Consider the following 20,471-nt stretch of genomic DNA (forward strand, 5'->3'; position numbering starts at 1 on the left):
AACGCATCACGTATTAACATAAACGTAGATAAATGTAGAATAAACCTTGTTTAATTTAGGATATATTACCCAACAATTCAATATGGAATTCCACCAACTGTCTGCAGTTACAATAAATTGCCTATAGATGGCAAAAAAGTGTAAACAAAATCAATTGTGAAGGATTATTCAGGATAATTACTTTAAATGGTGCTTGACTGGAGGCCTAGGACAGGACGCAGAAGCGTGGGTCAAGACAAGATGGTCCGATGACATTAAAGTGGTGGGCCTGCACTGGAAGAGAGTCGCGTGCAACAGAGAACTGTGGAAGTCCAAGAGGGAGGCCTTTGTTCAATACTGGACACAAGAAGAAGGCTGAAGTACTTCGCCATTTATTTCACTGTACTGTATTTATTTCGTCCGCCTCCATAGCATAGCGGTTAGCGCGCTAGGGTACCATGCTGGAGGTCCCGGGTACGATTCCCAAGAGGATCAAAATAAATATTAATGATTTTTCGGTCTAATATTTATTTAATATTACCCTGGACTTAATCATTTTCCTTCGTGTACTTAATGTCAAGATAACACTGCTTCTATATGATGCAGTGCCCTATGCACCATTGGGTGCGGATAAGGGTTAGCAGAAGACTATTTATTTATTTCGCTGGGGGCAGTCCTGGTTGAACATTTCAGAAATCTGGCAAGCCTAAATATACGAGAGTCCTTATAACTTTGCATGAGCAAAATTACATTTTGGTATTTATACCAAAGTGGGATTTTGCTATTTCTACATAAAAAGCAAAGACAAGCGGAAGACATGGGTGCAAAGTCAAATACAATCTTGTGAAAACATTTAAATTTTAAACGAAACCCCAATAAGATAACACAAAAATTAGGAATAAGAAAATAAAAAATAAAATTATATATACTTTCTATATTTTATTTTCCCAGATGTATTAAATTTAAAACCCAATAAGAACGATTATTTATATTTTAATATATTACATATATATTCAACCCACTATCGAAGCAAATAAAATGTAAAATAGATTAAAATAATAACTTATTTATAATAACATACAAAGTGCAATGAGAATGCTGTTGTATTATTTTGAAATAAAGACACGCTTATTGCTGCCTTTGATTTTTCAAACTTAACCTATATAAATATTAAATATATAATTAAAATTAGAGTATTGTTCCTAAATGTGTGAATAGATGAAATTCACAGCAGAAAAAATGCAAGAACATTTTCCAAATCAAGATATAGGGTTTAAAATTAAATCTAAAAAAAAAATATGATCAATATTGAGACGGTGATGTACTATTCTGTTATAAAATGTTATAATCAATCTATATTATACTGCATATAAATTTTCTTTCAAATATCTATAGCGGCAAATCATAATTGATTTTATTATGCAATGTTGAAATTCCATGTTGAAAATTCAGATTAAAAGTTCCACTCACTTAAAACGTGTGAAAATCCACTTGCCAGGAAAGATACATAGGCAAGGAAAGCGTAAAAAAAATAGTTCACAACACTCTAACAAAAAAGAAAGGTTTTTAAACAAAACGAAGAACCTTTCTTGAATATGGTCAAAAAGCATCAAGCACTTAAAATGTAGCTATAGTCGGAATAAAAAAATACATTATACTAGATTTTTTTTAGTTAATTGTATGCCAATCAATTATTACTAGTAGATGCTCCAGCTTTGGAGATATTACTCATTTTAAAATCTATTATATATTGATTCAATAAAGAATCAATATCCAGGCATTTATTAATAGGAATGATAATATTGTAGAAACACAATTAAAAAAAATATATATATATATATATATATATATATATATATATATATATATATATATATATATATATATATATATATATATATATATATATATATATATATATATATATATATATATATATATATATATATATATATATATATATATATATATATAAAATTGTCTACTTTCATAGTATAGTAGTATGTATATATTAGCACAGTGGTTTCCATTATCAAATGAATTTTATCAAGAGCAAAAAACATTTTAATTACACATGCCTAATTTCGTTACCTTATCAGTTTACAACTTGTACATATTAAATTTTATAATTTTACAGGAGTCAAAAAATCTGTAATCTTTGTAACATGAATTGTACACGTTATTCGACATTTTAAGTAGAAAAATATCCCATAAGAGCACTAGCTTGGGGATAATTTGTTTTTAACCCTACTACTATCGGAGAAAACTATTAAATTGATCGTTTCTGTACAAATATGTACATCGTTGGTTTTACTGGCAGCTAGCGATATTACATCCGACCAACTTTCAAACATTACAAACAATGCAGATAAAAATGATTCAAAGGTAAAGGGATTACCTGATATTTTCATTATATTTTGCAAAAAAATAGTTAATAAACACTAATTATTACACTACAATTATGATAATTTAAACCTCTTTTTATATTTACACACTAATGACTAAAATAAACACAAAATCAAACTTTTATCGTAAAATAGTAGTTCTTTTTTTGTAATCTAACTGTTAAAAAAAAGAATAAAAAACAGTGAGAAAAGCACCATACACCAGTTTTTATGTCCCATTAATAATAATATGAATTTTAATAACAGACTAAGTAAAGTACGTATAATTTAGTTATATATTCATTAAATACAGATTTAAATACATAACATGAAAATCAAAAATTATTCTTTTTCAGAAAAACCTTTTTTGAGAAATAACAATTTCATTACAACATTTTGAGTGTGTCCTACTTGTTCACAAATCTGGATTATCTCCAATTATAGGAGTTAATTTTCATATTATTTTTTGACATCTCATCAAAGATGAAGAAGAATATGGAAGTCAATCCCGTAAATGCCCAGACTTCCATATTCTTCTTCATCTCTGATGAGATGTCAAAAAATAATATAATAATTTCATTAATGGATTCGGCAGTCACTCTGTGGTAATATCTATTGATTTTTAATTCATGTTTTACTTGGTAAATACAAAGATAAGATGTGGAATGCATTGAAACACATGTCACAATAGATTTTAAGACAAAGTGATATTTATCAAGTAAAACTTAAATTAAAAATGAAAAGAAACAATCTATGACATTTTAAATGTACCTCAGCAAAGGACCAAGACATTTTTCTATTATAAAGAGGTCTCTCTTATACCTATGCTTTCTTTAATACAGGGGTAAAATGACAAGACCTTAAGCCAGCTCTCCTTTAAAGAGATTTCACTTATATCCAGGTTTGACTCTTTGAAAGAATGTACGTAAACTGAAAACAAGCCAGTTCCGTTGTGTCCATATTGCGTGTAAGATAACTCAATTACATTATTTTATATAGCAGTTATGTCCTAAGCATATAATTTCAATAAGTCTGTTTCCATTTAACGAGGCTTGCCCAATTTATCAAAATGGATAATCACTTTCAAATTCTGTTCGCAATCGATGCTCTAAAGCTGTAACCACGCTGATATTTAAACTATTTTATGTTTTACTTGATGCATATGGCGAACAATGTAAATTATGAAATTATTTTTGTTCTGACATGAAATGAAGTTTTATAAAAGAAAGACATTTTGGTTTAAATAGCAGAATAAAGTATTCTCAATATTCTTAATATTTAAAGCATTTACTTTGTGGTTAGTCATTTTTAGTATTACATTTTTTACAAAAATATTAGTAATATGTATTAGTATATAACCACTCACCGAGATTTTGAGACGTACCCGTCTCTTTATCGGGTCATTCACTATATTCACTACCAGCATGCAAACAATAATACTTGTCACTACCATAGCACTATTCCCACACTTATAACTACATAAAATATGTAATTAGTGCTATGCTAGTGACGTGTAGTATTGGTTGCATGCTGTTGTAGTGACTATCCTCACAAAGACAAAGGTATGTCTCGAAACTGGTAGACAAAAAATCTCAGTGAGTGGTTATATACTAATATTACTCACATTTTTGTAAAAAAAATTAAAGTAGAATAAAGATTTTTCACTTCAAACGTATATTACAGCTATAACTATTGACACATGAATAAATTAAGGAAGTCACCATTGGCTATTGATGTTTTAAAAATTATTATATTATATTATGTAATTTGCACATATAATATTTTTCTAAACTCCGCTTATAGTATCCCTTATGTCGATGATGCCATTACAATTTTCAAACTAATAATGGCTCTATGTCAAAAACGTAGCCAACCATTTTCAATATAAAGCGAATTGAAAATGTGGCGACAGTTCAAGTTGCAAATTAAATGCCATTTTATCCAAACTAGGAATGTACAAACCAAATCGTTACTAATACTTAAGTTGATGGATAAATCAAACACTGAGAAAAGTAAGGAAAGTTATTTTTATTGAGATATTTGCTGAACTTACTGAAAAACATACAAAGATCAAAGCTTAATCTTTTGCACACATGTATCAATGTTTGATTCACGAAGTAACTTATACATACATAATATTAAATCCTACAAAACAGATATAGTGAAACTTGGTTAAAGCAACCTCAAAAATTAACCTGTCAATTCAAATGAATTAGAGTGGGGTTTTTTTTTTGAGGTCAGGGGATCTTGCATCCCTTATGTCACCGCGACTATATTAGGTCTATTGTGACCTCCCTCTGTATTACAGCTCACTCCCAAGACCTACGTGAGTCATGTAACTCACGACCTGTCTTGGTGGTAGGAGCTTCACCTTCTCGAAGTCCAGTAGAGGTCCTCCAAGGATGTGACTTCGTTTGCGAGTGAGTGCGTCACAATTGTAGAGAATGTAGAGTGGGGTTTCTAAATTGTTTAATCAAAGTTTACCTTACTGAATTTAAAGACTAATTTCAATTGGTAAGTGATTGCTAATAGCACAAAAAATGTGTTGTGTGCGGCAAAACATTATACGACAGATGTCCAAAGGATAATAAGGAAAAAAATACAAGGCAAGTGATAAATATATTATCAATAAGGTAAAGAAAAAAGTGTTTAGATGAGTATGTGGATGAATGAATAATTAATAAAAGATGAACCAGATTTACAATGACAATGTGGCTGGGAATAAATGCCAAGGCCGGAGAAAATATGGCATGATCAAGTACGCCAAAACCTCAAAAGTGAGAAGATCAGAAGTCGAAACAATTGGCATACATGTATGTGATAATGAGCTGCACGGATGTGGAAGAGGTAAAGCATATCTGTAAAATTGGAGCAGTTGACAATTTATCATTTCTGCCTATCCCAAACGATACATTTTACAAAAGATATTTGGTTAGAATGTCACAGTCCCTTGAATGATGCTTTAACAAAGTTTGACTATATCATATTACATAATACATATCGCTAATTCCTTTCAACGTCATATATCAAAAAACTTGATTTTCCAGGAGAATGTTTTTAAAATTTAAAAATACAATATAATGTATTAAAAATAAATATCAAGCCACTTTTTGAACTTTTTACTGTGCAACAGATCTTTTTAGGTAAAACCTGAATGTTTTTTCTCCATTTGAAAAATATTAAGTATATTTAAAAAATAATTAAACAATACCTTTTCTTCAAAATGCAAAAACAACACTTTCAGCCCTGTAACAGGTAAATATTAAGTTTAAAATATGCCGCTTTTGCTGGGATATAGTACATTTTCTGGGCATTCCGAAAACATGCACAACTGAAAATTGAAGATTTTTGATATGTGACGTTAAAATGACTGAGCGATATGCGCATTTATAATCATAAAATTTAAAATGCCAGATTGACTTAATGTATTTATTTTTTTATTAATTATGCACTATTTTTTAATTCTTCATAATCGGGAGTAAATATAGGGTCCGCCATCTAAAGTTTTTTTTTTCAACTAGTGCTTATTTCGTGAATGGTAACACTTAGCTCATGTCTGATTTGACAGATAATTAGTTTTATCCTTCCGCTGAGCGAATATGGTTGTGTATACGCTTGAACAACGCTGGGAAATATTGCGACATTACTTTGAAAATCATGGTAATGTTGCAGAATGTGTGCGAAAATTGCGTACGGTTTTTGGAAGAAGAGAAGCACCGTCAGCTCCGTATGTTCGTTATCTTGTGAAAAAAGTGAAAGAAACTGGCATCCTCATCGATAAACCAAAGCGTGAAAAGCCAAAAACAGTGCGTACACCCGAGAATATCGATGTTGTGGCAGAAAGTGTGCGTGAAGCGCCATCAACATCAATTCACCGTCGTTCTCAACAATTGAACATTTCGGAGACATCATTGAGACGAATTTTGCATAAAGACCTTGGTATGACGCCATACAAAGTCCAATTGGTTCAGGAGTTGAAGCCAACTGACCATCCAATGCGTTTTCGCTTCGCTGAGTGGGCCTGCGATCGACTTACAGAAGATGCCGATTTTGCCAAAAAAATCATCTTTTCGGATGAAGCTCATTTTGATCTTGGCGGGTATGTAAACAAGCAAAATTGTCGTATTTGGGGCACAGAAAACCCGCACGCATACATTGAAAAGCCGGTACACCCAAAACGAGTCACTGTTTGGTGCGGATTTTGGTCCAGAGGCATAATTGGGCCATTTTTCTTTGAAAATGAGCAAGGAGTGGCCGTTACAGTCAATGGCGATCGTTATCGGGCCATGTTGAACGGATTTTTGTTCACAAAAATTGAAGAGGAGGATATTGGCAACATTTGGTTTCAACAGGACGGCGCTACGTGCCACACAGCCGAAGCTACGAAGTTTTTTTTTTATAGCATTTTCAAAAAAAAAAAGTTATTTGGCGGACCCTTTACTTAATAAATGGCTACATGAAAATACATAAATTAAAAGTTTTTAAATAGAAAAATTCAATTATATAAACATAAAAATCTAAACCAAGGTTTGGAAACATAAATACGTAACATCTGCAATTACAAAAACAGATAGCCAAACAATAAACAAAAATATCTGTCGGGTAATTTATAAATAATGTATGACAGATTTTTAAAAAGATTTCATGGTTTTCAAGACACCCATTATTTATCTTGTTTTTGCTAAAGAAAATCCCTTATTAATATTTTAATTTGGAAGCCACTTCAGATTCAGGTCCATCCCTCGATAAAGTGATTTATTTAAATTAATTAAAACCAATGCCCAATATTTAAAATTAATTTTTAATATCATCTTGTTCATACATAGGACGGTAACAATCTTTACTTAAAACTTATCAATCGCAACAAAACTATTTGGAAATATGACTTTTTGAAAGACCAACGCAGCGCTGTAACCAAAGGGAAGTCTTCCCTGTTCTATATATGTGGCTATCTTTAACTTTGTCTCTTCATTATTCTAATCCTAGTGAAACTCTCAAAGACACATCAATCTCTTGAGCCAATAATCAAATTAAAACACAATTAAATTAAATTAACTTCCACCAAGAAACATCATTGAGTAACTCAAAGTACTATAAGTATATTTTAACCACTTAATGCTTTTGAACGAGCAGTATTTTGCGGATAACGCATGTATCATATCTTGCCAACCTGAGCACAGCTTGCGTGTTTCGACTCGTTTGCGTTACATAAGATAAACAACTGAACTGAACTCACTAGTTGCCCCTTGACGCTATTTATTGGAAATTCATCAATAAATTACCAAATTTTATCTTTTTATTGTTATATAATAGTTAGACTTGTTTTTTTTTATACTAGGTTAACACGTTGACTGCCTTGGAAATTTTCAGAATTCGGGCCTAAAAAGCCAATTTCATTTGATCATATACATACTATTAAAAACTATAGATTTTTTATAATCGTATTTTCTGTTCATTTATTCATAAATTTTCTGTTCATGTAAGCCAGCATTGATTTTTTGTTCTCTTCCCAGAAGCCAAACAACCATCATTTGAAAATGCCATAACTAGGCGAACTATCCATATTAGCACTGATATGCTAAGAAAGGCGAACTATCCATATTAGCACTGATATGCAAAGAATTTTATCGTAGCTGCACGAATGTGGCAAGTAAACACAGTACGAGATAACTCGTAGTCGGCGTCTTAGCAAAGAACGCAATCTACGAGTTATCTCGTAGATTGGCAGTCAACGTGTTGAGTTAAGGATTGTGCACTTTATATTTTAAGTTCTATTTTTGTGAAAAAAATCATGAGCATTAAGTGGTTAAACTAGAATTATGTCGATATCTGTTGCCTCAAAAAATACCATAATATTATCGTTTTCCTCATCACATTTATAGCATCGAAGGATGGACCCCCCCGGATAGAACCATTGCAATTACATCATTAACGAATAGTGATCAATCCAAGTATAAATAAACAGATACAACTTTAATATATGTACAAATCAATAAAGAAAATACACCAAACATTTCATACTATTTACACGTAAAGTAAGATGATGGTATAACCTGGTAACTGTCAATGAATCTACACAAAAAATTTAGAGAAAACATGATAATTTTTAATTTAAGTATTACTTAGTAAATACCACTATATCTTAAAATCTGTGACACGTGTTTCGATGCATTCCGCATCATGTTTGAAAATGATGTGGAATGCATGGAAACACGTAACACAGTAGATTTTAAGAAATAGTGGTATTTACCAAGTACGTAATACTTTTATTAAAAATGGATAGGTTTTACCACAAAGTGACTGCCGAATCAATTAATGAAAACATAAAAAATCTGAAATTTCACAGTTACATATAACTTCAAGTACATTGTAATGTAGTATTTTCGTACATACATATTGCTTTCACCATGAACTCTTTTCTAATAAATGACACAAAAATTAAAAAATTAAAAAACAATGCATAGTCAAGATTACTTTATTTCTGTCTGAGTGATTTTTTCACTCTAATATTTATTCAATATTACCCTGGACTGGTACCTGAAGCAGAGGGCTGATCACCTTTCCTTCATGTGTTAAGGATCAAGATTACACTACATTTATATGATGCAGTGCCCTATGCACCATTCGGGTACGGATATAATACAAAGTATATATATATAAATACACCAAAAGTATTATGAAGTTTACTAAATGTTTATAAGAAGCAGGGGTCTACAAATAAAAAAAATTATCACATTTTGTCCAGCATTATAGGAATGAATATTTACCATGCAAAGACCATCGGCAGTGACCAAGTTATACCATAGAGAATATACAAGCCAATTATTCCAAACTTCGGCAAATACGATTGTCTATGTTCAAACATTATGTAACAAAGTCAAAACGGTTGAACGGATATCCTGTCAGCAGACAAAATACGGTAGTTTGAAGATCAATTTTGCGAAAAAAAATTGATCCGCAATTAATATTAGCTACTCCTTGGATTTAAGTAAGCGCGCTATGCTTGACTGGATTGCCTAGTGACGTAACATTACAACTCGTCGCGTAGCAGAGTGTATCTGTTCTTGGAAGGAGCCAGCTTCTTGAAGGTGGACTCGGGAGGCGCGGTGGTCTTCTTCTCGGTGGGCACCTGGTGCTGGTGGATCTGAATCGCCGGCTCTTCGGACCCGTAATGGAACTCTCTGCAAAACAAAACATACATCGCTTACTAACCACCTTGCTTAAGTAGCAAATTAATCTTTCCTTTAGTAAAAAGGCATTCGATCTCTTCTATCAATTTTCATATATCAAGTTTTTTTTATATATTGTCATATATCAAAAGATTTTTCAGGAGATCGTTTTTATAGTTTAAAAATATAATTTATAACTATATATAACTTTTTACTGTGCAACATATCGGCTGTCCAAACTCAAAACACAGTAAGGGACATTTTTTTGTAGTAGTTTTTTTTTGCATTTTTGGACTAAGTAGATTCTACTTAATCCAAAAGTACAAAAAAAAATGTTCTACAAAAAAAATGTCCCTTACTGTATTTTAAGTTTGGACAGCCGATATCTTTTTAGGTAAAACTTGAGTGTTTTTTCTCCATTTGAAAAATACTAAGTATATTTAAAAAAATAATTAAACAATACCTTTTTCTTCAAAATGCGAAAACAACATTTTCTGCCCTGTAGCGGGTAAATATTAAGTTAAAAATATGCCGCTTTTGCTGGAATATAGTACATTTTCTGGGCATTCCGAAAACATGCACAACTGCAATTTGACGATTTTTGATATATGACTTTGTTGAAAGGAGTGAGCGATATATCATAATGGATATTTTATCTAATATTAGTCAAAAATATAAAAAAATAAACAAATTGTATTAAATTAATATAAAAACTTGTTTTACAAAAACAATAAAAAGATGTGCATACTAATCTAATTGGTAAAACAAACAGATATACCTTAGATCATGGTTTCCCAAACAATGGGTCCCGACCTAGCAATGGGTCGCGAGTGAATATTGAGTGGGCCCACGCCACTGTAAACATGAGTCTAATACAATCCATTATGGGTTGAGTATGTTAAATTAGATATTCCTCCCTTCTGACAAAGATCCATTCGCGTCATTCAACATGTTTACAAAAATTATGCAATTAAACAATTACTGAATCAACGTTGAATTTTCAAAGAATGTCTGATAGTAAGTTGTCAGTTATTTTAACTCATATTCCACTACCATAAATTGATTACGATCTTGACTCCAAAACATTAAACATAGAAGAAAAAAAGGAAAAGTAAAAGTAGTAAGTCAAAATGTGAACTAAAACAATATAAAACTATGCCTTTATTTTTTTTTAGACCATGCAAAGTCAGAACATTTTACAGGGATATTATCCCGCATATTGTTCGCAATTGTTTCCAAATATCAGCCCGGATAACAAATGTAGCAATACAGTGGTCTTCTTCTTCTTCTTATTTTAGGACTAAGTCCTGTCATTCTCCTGGGAGGTGGAAGACCAGCTATGCCTCCATCGTTTAGGTGGTCTTCCTGGGGGTCTGACCCCGCTTATGCTGCTGTTCCCTTCTATTCTAACCACTCGATCCGAACTCGTTCTTCCCACATGATTTCTCCAGAAACGTCTTCTTTCTCTTTCCCATCGCAAAACATGTTCAACATCGCAGATTTTTCTTATTTCAGAGTTTCTTACTCTGTCGCGAAGTGTTAGGCCTGCAATGGGTCGTAGAGTCTTCATTTCGGATGTCCTAAGAAGGCTTTTTGTTCTCGCGGTGTCGGCCCTTGTTTCCGTGCCGTATGTCAAGATCGGTCTTACGTAGGTCTCATAGATTCTCACCTTACTCTCTTTCAGCATGTATTTATTTCTCCATACAATTTTTTTTAAGCATCCAGCTAGGGCAGAGGCCTTGTTTGCTTGCTCTCTTACTTCATTGTACAGGTTATTGATGCTAGATACAGTGGTGAAAAGAATAATCGATCCAGAACATGTTAAAGAAATACCCCCCGCAAAACTCAAGATTGACGTCACCCATGATTGTGATGTATCAAGTATGTAAAAATATGTAGCCCACTGTGAACTTCTGAATGTGTAATGGGATAAACTTGGAGTAAAATTGTCCACACAAACCTGTGGAGTTTCCCGGAGTGGAGATCCTTCAGGAACTGTAAAACTTTTCCCGGCTCCTCCATCTCCTTGATGTCGGGGAACAGGTACATGTGGCGGAAGGAGTCGATGGCAATCAGCGGCAGGTCGGACTGGCTCTTGCCGAGGTGGTGCAGGGGATGCTCAAACTTCTTGCCATCGGCCGTCAGGAAATTCACACTCTCTGTTTCGTCAAATAAAACATAATATGTAAATATTTGTTGTAAATATATCAATTTAAATAGTAAGATAAGCATCATGGTTTGAAAATGCGCGTGATGGGATTGGAGCAGTTCAGGGTGGCAAACACACTGTCTCAAAAACAAACGCTTCCCCGGACCAGATTATTTTTTCAGGTACACAACATACTAATCATCGAGCTATCTTCTTTATACCTTTCTTTCCTGTGATGCGTAACTATTAAACATTGCATGTAATAACTTTAATATCTCGATAAATATAATAAATAATAATATAAAATAAGTTCAGATTTCAGGTAATCCGCCATAATACGTTTACGCATTGAATGAAAAAAAAATTGTAACAATTACCACTTATCGGGCACATTATAGAAATATTTTGTGAAAATACGGAAAAAATTGTACAATACGGTCAAACATGTGCCAATGAGTGACATAGGTTATATTCATGCGACGCTATTCACATCTCACTCCTACTTTACTTGGTTATATCAGAACGCGAGATATGCCATCTAAGTTCTCAGTTGTGTTTCTAGTAATGAACCGAGAGATTCGCACGCGCTATGCGTGTGTGTAGCGTGCGCTGCAGTCATCAGTAGCTTTTGGGCAGCCAGCTAAGGTGGTCGTCTCATTTGTTTGTGAGCGTAAGTCGATTATTTTTTTATGTTTCCAGCTATCAAACTTCAATAAACATCACTTTTGACTTCAAATATAATAAATTTAGGCGAATATCTATGAATCTCTTATTTTCTGATTTTAAATTGTCAATTTTTATATGTGTATAACTACAAACACAAACACGCAGATTTTTATTGGCGCAATAAGGGGAGGGTTAAACAAGTACCTGACGGGCATTCGCCTATTTTTTACTTACAATATTTTATATTGTTCATCTCTCTAGCTGACGAATTTAGAAAAGACTAATTGACCTTTACTGCATACGAAAAATTTTCAAAATCGGTTGATCCTACACAAAGGTATTATAGGTAGATGTCTTTAAGCATTTGCATCAGTATTTTTTAGTGTCGCACAGCTAATTATATATAGACACCAAATGTCTGTATTATACAGATATTTGATGTCTATACATAAGTAGACTCTGTCTTGCAATAACTAGACTCTTTACCCATTTATTCGGACAAAATTAAATAATACTAACGTTTTTCCGGAAGCAGCTCTCTGATGACGAGATCATTATACTTTTTAACGATATCGGTATCTCCTGGAGTGTGGAAAAGAATCAAGAATGGCAATCCCTCTTCAGTCAATTCCTCTGCATTCTCAAATGTAATCTCCCTCACCAGAGGCACACACTTCTCTTGCACCCAGATGTGGGCTTCATCAAAGTTGTTCAGAGATCCCATGAAAGTCTCGTCCACTTCGCTGGAACGAGACTTGTCTGACCGAAACACGATTATAGGTTGACCTTAAAAAAGAAACAAACACGTCGTCCAATATAAATTTTAAAGCAATCTTCCAAAAATTACAATATAATGACATAATGTACGACTTCAATCATCAATAATGTATGAAGATATACTAAAACCTTACCTATTATATAAATACATCATGCGTAATTTAGGTGGTGGACTAATCGAATGTTTCAAAAATTTCAATGACACATTTTTGCATTTTACAATTTCAAAGTCCAAAATGCACAAATCAATATAACAAACATACATTCAAAGAAAGATTCTGCAGTTTGCTTGTATTCCCCATAAGAAAAAAAAACACAAAACAACATAGGTAAGCGTTTTCTTTAGTTAAAACGTAGTATGCGTTTTCATTAGTTAAAACGTAGTATGCTTTTTCTTTAGTTAAAACGGTCAACGCCCTTTTAGGTAGTATTTTACAAAAATGGCGCTATAAAAATTATCCAAATTATTATTATTATTAACTGTGTCATGCGTTGGATTAATAAGAGATTGTCAAAATATAACAGACAGCAGATCTTTTTCTGTCAAAATAATTTCAAAACCCAGGAGCGTTTAACATATTTTGCCAGGAAAAGATTAATATATTTTTGAGGTTTTTGCCATGCAGAATACGGGTTCTAACCTGGAGGGTGCATCTGGGCAGAAACGTCTCCGAATCCAACGTGGAATTGGCAGTCTTCCTTCAGGGAAGTGGCGACACGCCGGAATATGTGGTATTCCGGCATGTCACGTCTGTCGAAGTAGCCGATGATCATTCTCTTATTGGACTCCAATTCCGTCAACTCCTTCAGGGAGTGAAACTCTTGGATGGGGTCCGTCAATTCCTTCCGAACAAAGTCGGCAAATGCCTCGATCGACCGCTGTCCTGAAATGGAAAAAGAACAAGCGTACAGTGTAAAAAAAGCCAATAGAATTCTACATAGATGCAGATACAGATAAAATGCAATATTTTGAGTGTGTTCAAACCTTTGTTTAAAATTGCTTACTTTTGGTAAAGCGCGAAAGACGCCAAAAATCATTGTACACATCAGAATTGAGTTTGCAGTTACTTGTGATTAGTATACTGACGTTTAGGCGGCAGACTGTCAGCATAATTAGGGTCGGGGTTAATGAAAAAACCGCCTCACAACAATGTGTCATTAGTTATCATTGGTATAGAGATAGCAAAGATTACATAAATAGTATAATGTATCGTAATGAGGTCTTATTTGGAATTCAATACACAAAAAAGTCGGGCAAACAAAATTTCCATGTTTGGATTTAATATGAATTTTCTACCATGTTACTATATAAGATGAAGTGTTTTTAACAGTGTCAAATTGGAACAGGTAGAGATACCTCTATAATCAACAATCATGAAATAATGAGAAATGTCATTTTTTCTAAAAAAAAATCATTGTAGCATGCGAGGTACTGCCATGCTAACACATTTCAGACAGGTATTTTTTACGCCGATGGACCACTGACGATGGGTGAAAATAAATCTGTACTTGCATATACCTGCTTGCATGAAATATGCCTGACATCTCTAGCTTGCTTGCTCATAGGAGTTGAGTGGTTGCGGAACAGAGACATAAATTTGTTTTGTGTTCGAGACTAAAATCCTAAATAAAATCTTCATTCCTGGAATTGAATTATTACAATAACAGAACATGTTTTCTAAATGACTTATTTCATTAATCTTCAAACACATTGCCTGTCAAGTATTCACTAATAAGGGTCCTCTTGTTGAAATATTGATGTACACGAAAGTATCAAAGATAAATATAAAAAGAAGACTTAAATTGCAATTCGATAATTATGTACATATAGTTAAGACCTTAAGAAAGAGATTGGAATATAATATTCATATAAAAACATTGTATAATTCCTTTTTTTCTGCCTTTAAAATGAGGCCGGTGCAGAAGGTAAAAATACCCTTCCCGTACTGAAGCATCAATCGACCGAAAGGGAAGAAATACCTTTCCCGTCCGAAGTGTGTTAATAACCACATTGTTATTGATCTAGTGTATGCACAGTGAGTGACGAGGCATTAGGTACGTGGCCTTTAAATATTATAAACAAACATTATAACTGCTGTACACACAATAAAAATCATTTAAATATGTAATTACACCAATTACAAAACTGCGTATGTTTTTATGACATAGGAAAAAATAAGGACATTTGTCGCAATTTTTTTTTAATAATGGCCGTAATACATATGGCCATTCCTATGGCATCTATAAAAAATTCCATCCCTGAAGATGACAAGGTGCTTGTCGAAACCGGTTGGAAAAAAGTACCAAAAATATATGTGATTAAAAACAATGGAGTCTTTTTGAAAAAGTTTATAAAATGTGTAATTTTTTTTTCTCTTCTGCCTAGGGTACATTGAAGCCATGTTACGCAAGCTACTGCTAATGTGTCCAAGCCACCTTGAGGCAGGTGATGATTAAAATAATGTGAATAATACTTTGAAATAATACTTTTTAAATAATACTTTTAAAAAGCGCGAAGAAATGAAGACTCTAAGGATCATATCTGGCAAGAGTCTGCGAGATAGAATAAGGAAAACCAGGATAAGAGAAACATGCGAGATCCAAGACATCGTTAGATGGGGAAGACAACGAAGAAGACAATGGTATGCGAGAAACACCAGGATAAGAGAAATTTACAAAATTGAAGATGTCGTTAGGTGGGTAAGGCAAGGAAGGAGACAGTGGTATGCACATGTGAGGAGAATGGAACCATCCAGACTCCCCCCCACACTGTACTGCACGGCCAACCCCAAGGTAGACGATTCCGGGAAGACCACCAAAGAGATGGATTGACAGCCGGAAATCAACATCGTAGGAGGCTATTCCATCTTAAAAAAAAGTCAAAAGGCCTACGCCAAGCAGAAGAAGAAAAAGAAGTAGTAATAGCCATAAATATAACATTATTCAATAAAAGCTTCATACACCGATTAGTATTCCATTATACTCATAACTAACTAACTAACTAACCATCACGCTGCTTCACCGCAGGGGAAAGCAGAGAGAATAGAACGTCACACCACTCTGTCTTTGCAAACATTCTTCGCCTCTCCCAGGTTCACGCATCTCCTCATACATACCCGCCGATTATTACGACTCCTAACCTGACCACTTTCAGGTATTTGGCATACCTGATCGTGCCATGTTTTTCTCGGTCTTATACTCATAAGAGCTCTAATAACTCTATAAGTATCATACTATGTTATTTGTCCTATTTGGTAGATTTCGTTGGCGCCGGATGCACCAAGCCCCAAAGCCAACACCAAGCAGAAGAGAAGAAGAACAAATAAATAAATAAACAAATAAATAAATAAACCTCTATATTCTCTCTTTGTCGGCTGCCCGTTTCTGATTATCTTCAAGGTTGGGTACTTGGAGATCTGGAACCTCGTGGCAACCGCATTCTCCTTGTCGCAGTCCACCTTCCCCATCACCACACGACCGGCGTCCGGAAACTCCAGGGCCACCTTGTCTGCCGCATCGTCGAAGATGGGCTGCAGCATGTTACTGAATCGGCACCACTCCGCGTAAAAGTTTATGAACACCAGCTCATTAGAAGCTAGAAAATAAAAAGATCACAAATATAGTTACCGAACGTAAAAGTCATGTGTCAACTAGCGGGACAGAAACTGACAGTGATGTTTACAGGTTTTAATTTTTTTCTCTTTCAATTTGCACCTCAGGTGTGCCAATGTGATTGGCCAATATCTGGGATGTTAGGGGAGGTTACTGGGAAAGAGAAAGGCTTGTTTTTGACATCTCAACAAAGATGAAGAAGAATATGGAAGTCTGGGCATTTACAGGGCTTACGACCGTCTTAGTCTAGTTTAAATGATCACTTTACACGCATGTAACAATTACCAATTCTACAATTCCATGATTGACAACCACACTACTCAAATTCTTGGATGTTCTATATATCACTCACTCCTTTCGACAACGTCATAAATCCAAAATTGTCAATTTTCAGTTGTGTATGTTTTCGGAATGCCCAGAAAATGTACTATATCTCAGCGAAAGCGGCATATTTTTAACTTAGTATTTACCCGCTACAGAGCAGAAAGTGACGTTTTTGCATTTTGAAGAAAGGGTATTGTTTAATTATTTTTTTAAATATACTAAATATTTTTCAAATGGAGAAAAAACACTCAGGTTTTACCTAAAAAGATCTTTTGCACAGTAAAAAGTTCAATATGAGGCTTGATATTTATTTTTAATGCATTTTTTTATATTCTTAAACTCTAAAAACGATCTCCTAAAAAATCAATTTATATATGACGTTGCTGAAAGGAGTGAGCGATATGTGATCCAATTTCGAAACATTAAAACGATGAAAAGAAGCTTTTTATTGAGCAGAAACTCTTTCATTTGTATGTGAGATTTGAATCCTGGATAATAACCACGTACATGAAAAACGCCAGAAAATATCATTTCCGTTTTATTATTTTAGCTTATAATTTGACCAGTTAATTTATTTGCAATATTTTAAGTGTATCCAAATACTATTTTTTGTAATTATCATAATAGTGAATTGTTATATCAACATTCATCATGCATTGTTTTGCCGTACATTCATTTGAGTGATTACATTTAGACCGTATTCAGTCTACTTTCATCCTTCTTTTGCCAACTCTTATCTTCACTTCCGTACATGCTAGTTTAGCTTCCGCTGTTAGGCTTTTGTTTAGTAAAACTGATTTCAGTGTGCCATTTTCTCTTTACCAACATTCACTCTCATTTCTTTATATTTATCAATCTTTCCATCCCTGGAAAATATGCATCCTAAATATACAAAAAAAATCATGGAATTGATTTTTTTTAATCGATTTAGTACTATTTCATACCCAGATTTACATTGATCTTCATCAAAAGGATTTTTTTAAAATAGGAATTACCCGCAAAGCCTCTATGTACTTTAAAAGGCCTGTCTGCAGGTAGGATTGGGAAGGTTAATGTGAAAAATACATCACAAATACCCAGATCAATTGAAAATAAATATTTTTCTTGAATTCACTTTGCAATTGGCGGGAATCAAACCCGCGATGACAGTTTCGCAATTGAGCATATTTACCCAACTACTACGCTATGGCCCTTGTCTTTGATTATGTGTGGCATAACTTTAGATCTGTCAATATTTATTCTCAACGTATTATTCAACGAAGCACTTTCTTTGCAGATATTATACACCTTTGTCACCAGCGCCTGCAGGTCTTACTCAAATATTTAACGTAAGAAATCATCACAGTATATGAAAATAAGACATGCTTGAAATATCAAAATTTTAATATTATCGTCCCTTGCAATACGATTTCCTAGTACAAACTAGTTCCCATATTTGAATGAATGTAAACAAACACGCCCTCATATACACCTCTATGTGATTTGACATTCAAAATGTATTAAGTCAAGCATATCAAATATAATCAGGTTGCAAGTAATTATAAATGTATTCAATACCCTCTAATTGACATGTCCAATGAAAAAAGAGGGACCAGAGAGAAATTTAAAAAAAAAAAGTTGTTGATAGGTAGATACTACACATGATTTAAGGTTAAAATACAAATCGCTCACTCCTTTCAACAACATCATAATTTAAAAATCTTGATTATTCAGGTGATCGTTTTTAGTATGTAAAAATATAATGAAATGTATTAAAAATAAATATCAAGCCACTTATTGAACTTTTTACTGTGCTACAGATCTTTTTAGGTAAACCTGAATGTTTTTTTACCATTTTAAAAATATTTAGTAAATTAAAAAAATATATTTATTAAACAAAACCTTTTCTTCAAAATGCAAAAACAACACTTTCTGCCCTGTAGCAGGTAAATATTAAGTTAAAAATATGCCGCTTTTGCTGGGATATAGTACATTTTCTGGGCATTCCGAAAACATGCACAACTGAAAATTGACGATTTTTTATATATGACGTTGTTGAAAGGAGTGAGCGAAATGTATTCATTACATGTATAGAAACATTGATAACACAAACGATAAGGTACTTTCAAATTCATTATATCAAACATCTTCTTTAATACTGTTTTAACAAACAATGTGTATTTCAATTAAATAAAAACAATGTATGAATGAATAAAAACTAAACGAAGAAACACATTATTCGGATTCAATAAAAGACGAAAAACAATGATTTTTTTAATTTTACAAAAAAAACCACAGAAGGTTGCCAATTTTTTTTTTAAATCTTACCCAGGGTCATATCCAAATTACTCTTAGTAAGTTGAACCGCGCCGCTGTCGGTTGGGTTGTAAAATATGTGGAATACCTTGAACAAAACAATAATCATAATTATAACTCGAAGATTACACAATTCCTTACCGAACGAAATGCCGCGATAAGTAAACAATATGTAAACTGCGGATTGAAAAACTTTCAATGGAACATATGAAGAAAACATTGCTGTCGGAAATAAAATGTATGAAACAAAACAAATAAGGAAATACATCTAAAGTGTTAAATTTATAGATGATTGACGTAATAATATCATAAAAATCGACCGAACTAATGTCGCCGGAACGTCGTGGCAAATTTGGTGACATTTTACACTTATATTAATTATTAAAAACTAATATTTTACCAATGTAAACATGAAGAGGGTTGATCTGAAACTCGAAACATTCCATATTTTCGGCATTTTCTCCTTTTATTAATTAAAAAACACCGTAAATTTAAATTTACGTCCCCAGGAAAACCAACGCAGGTGTCAAACTAGGCATAGAAAACACAAGAAAGCGAAACCGTCGGCGATGGGAGTTCGTTCATATGGATCGATATAACTAGTTTAGGTCCACATATATTTTCATAGAAAAACGAAATATTTAGCGGTAGTCATGAAAGTACGGCATGATTACGCATATAATTCTTTACTACACCCCAAAATAGATTACAACATTTAATTATATAATATGAATGTATGTTAGTCTATACTTGGCACAATCAGGTATATCAAATACTTGAAAGCGGCCGGGTCAGGAGTCGTAATAATCGTCGAGTATGTATGAGGAGATGTAGAAGAGGCGAAGTATATTTGCAAAGACAGAGTGGTATGGCGTTCGATTCTCTCTGCCTACCCTTGCGGAGAAGCGGCGTGATGGTTAGTTAGTTAGTAAGTCTATCATAATTATTTTATATGGTTCGCCTACTTGTGTCTTTGAGTAAACCGTAAAAATATTAAAACAATGTGTAATACGAGAATAGCATGTAAAAAAGACGTTTTTTTAACTATGCTGAAAATCTAAGAACAAAATATAGTATTTTACGATGAAAAGAATTGCAACTACCAGCTATTTTTTG

At 33.3% G+C, this 20,471-nt stretch overlaps 1 protein-coding gene across 2 annotated transcripts; it reads right to left on the reverse strand.

The window, feature by feature from the left end:
• Positions 1–6,901: 6,901 nt before the first annotated feature.
• On the reverse strand, positions 6,902–19,942 carry ERp44 (Endoplasmic reticulum protein 44). Of its 2 annotated transcripts, XR_015837698.1 has the most exons (8): positions 19,756–19,937; positions 19,368–19,443; positions 16,477–16,719; positions 13,766–14,008; positions 12,867–13,133; positions 11,493–11,691; positions 8,628–9,544; positions 6,902–8,498 (listed from the first exon to the last, which is right to left on the reverse strand). XR_015837698.1 is itself a non-coding variant. In XM_088261981.1 (7 exons), the coding sequence occupies exons 1-7, from the start codon at positions 19,810–19,812 to the stop codon at positions 9,394–9,396; spliced, it is 1,236 nt and encodes a 411-aa protein (XP_088118107.1). In that variant the 5' UTR covers positions 19,813–19,942; the 3' UTR covers positions 6,902–9,393. The 2 variants fall into 2 exon arrangements, 1 of the variants encoding a protein (XP_088118107.1); XM_088261981.1 differs by having other exon boundaries at positions 6,902–9,544; positions 19,756–19,942.
• Between the last annotated feature and the right edge of the window lie 529 nt (positions 19,943–20,471).

This window comes from Brachycentrus maculatus, unplaced genomic scaffold, assembly GCF_059751285.1.
Source record: "Brachycentrus maculatus isolate JH-2025_06_01 unplaced genomic scaffold, ASM5975128v1 h1tg000172l, whole genome shotgun sequence".
Lineage (NCBI taxonomy): Eukaryota > Metazoa > Arthropoda > Insecta > Trichoptera > Brachycentridae > Brachycentrus > Brachycentrus maculatus.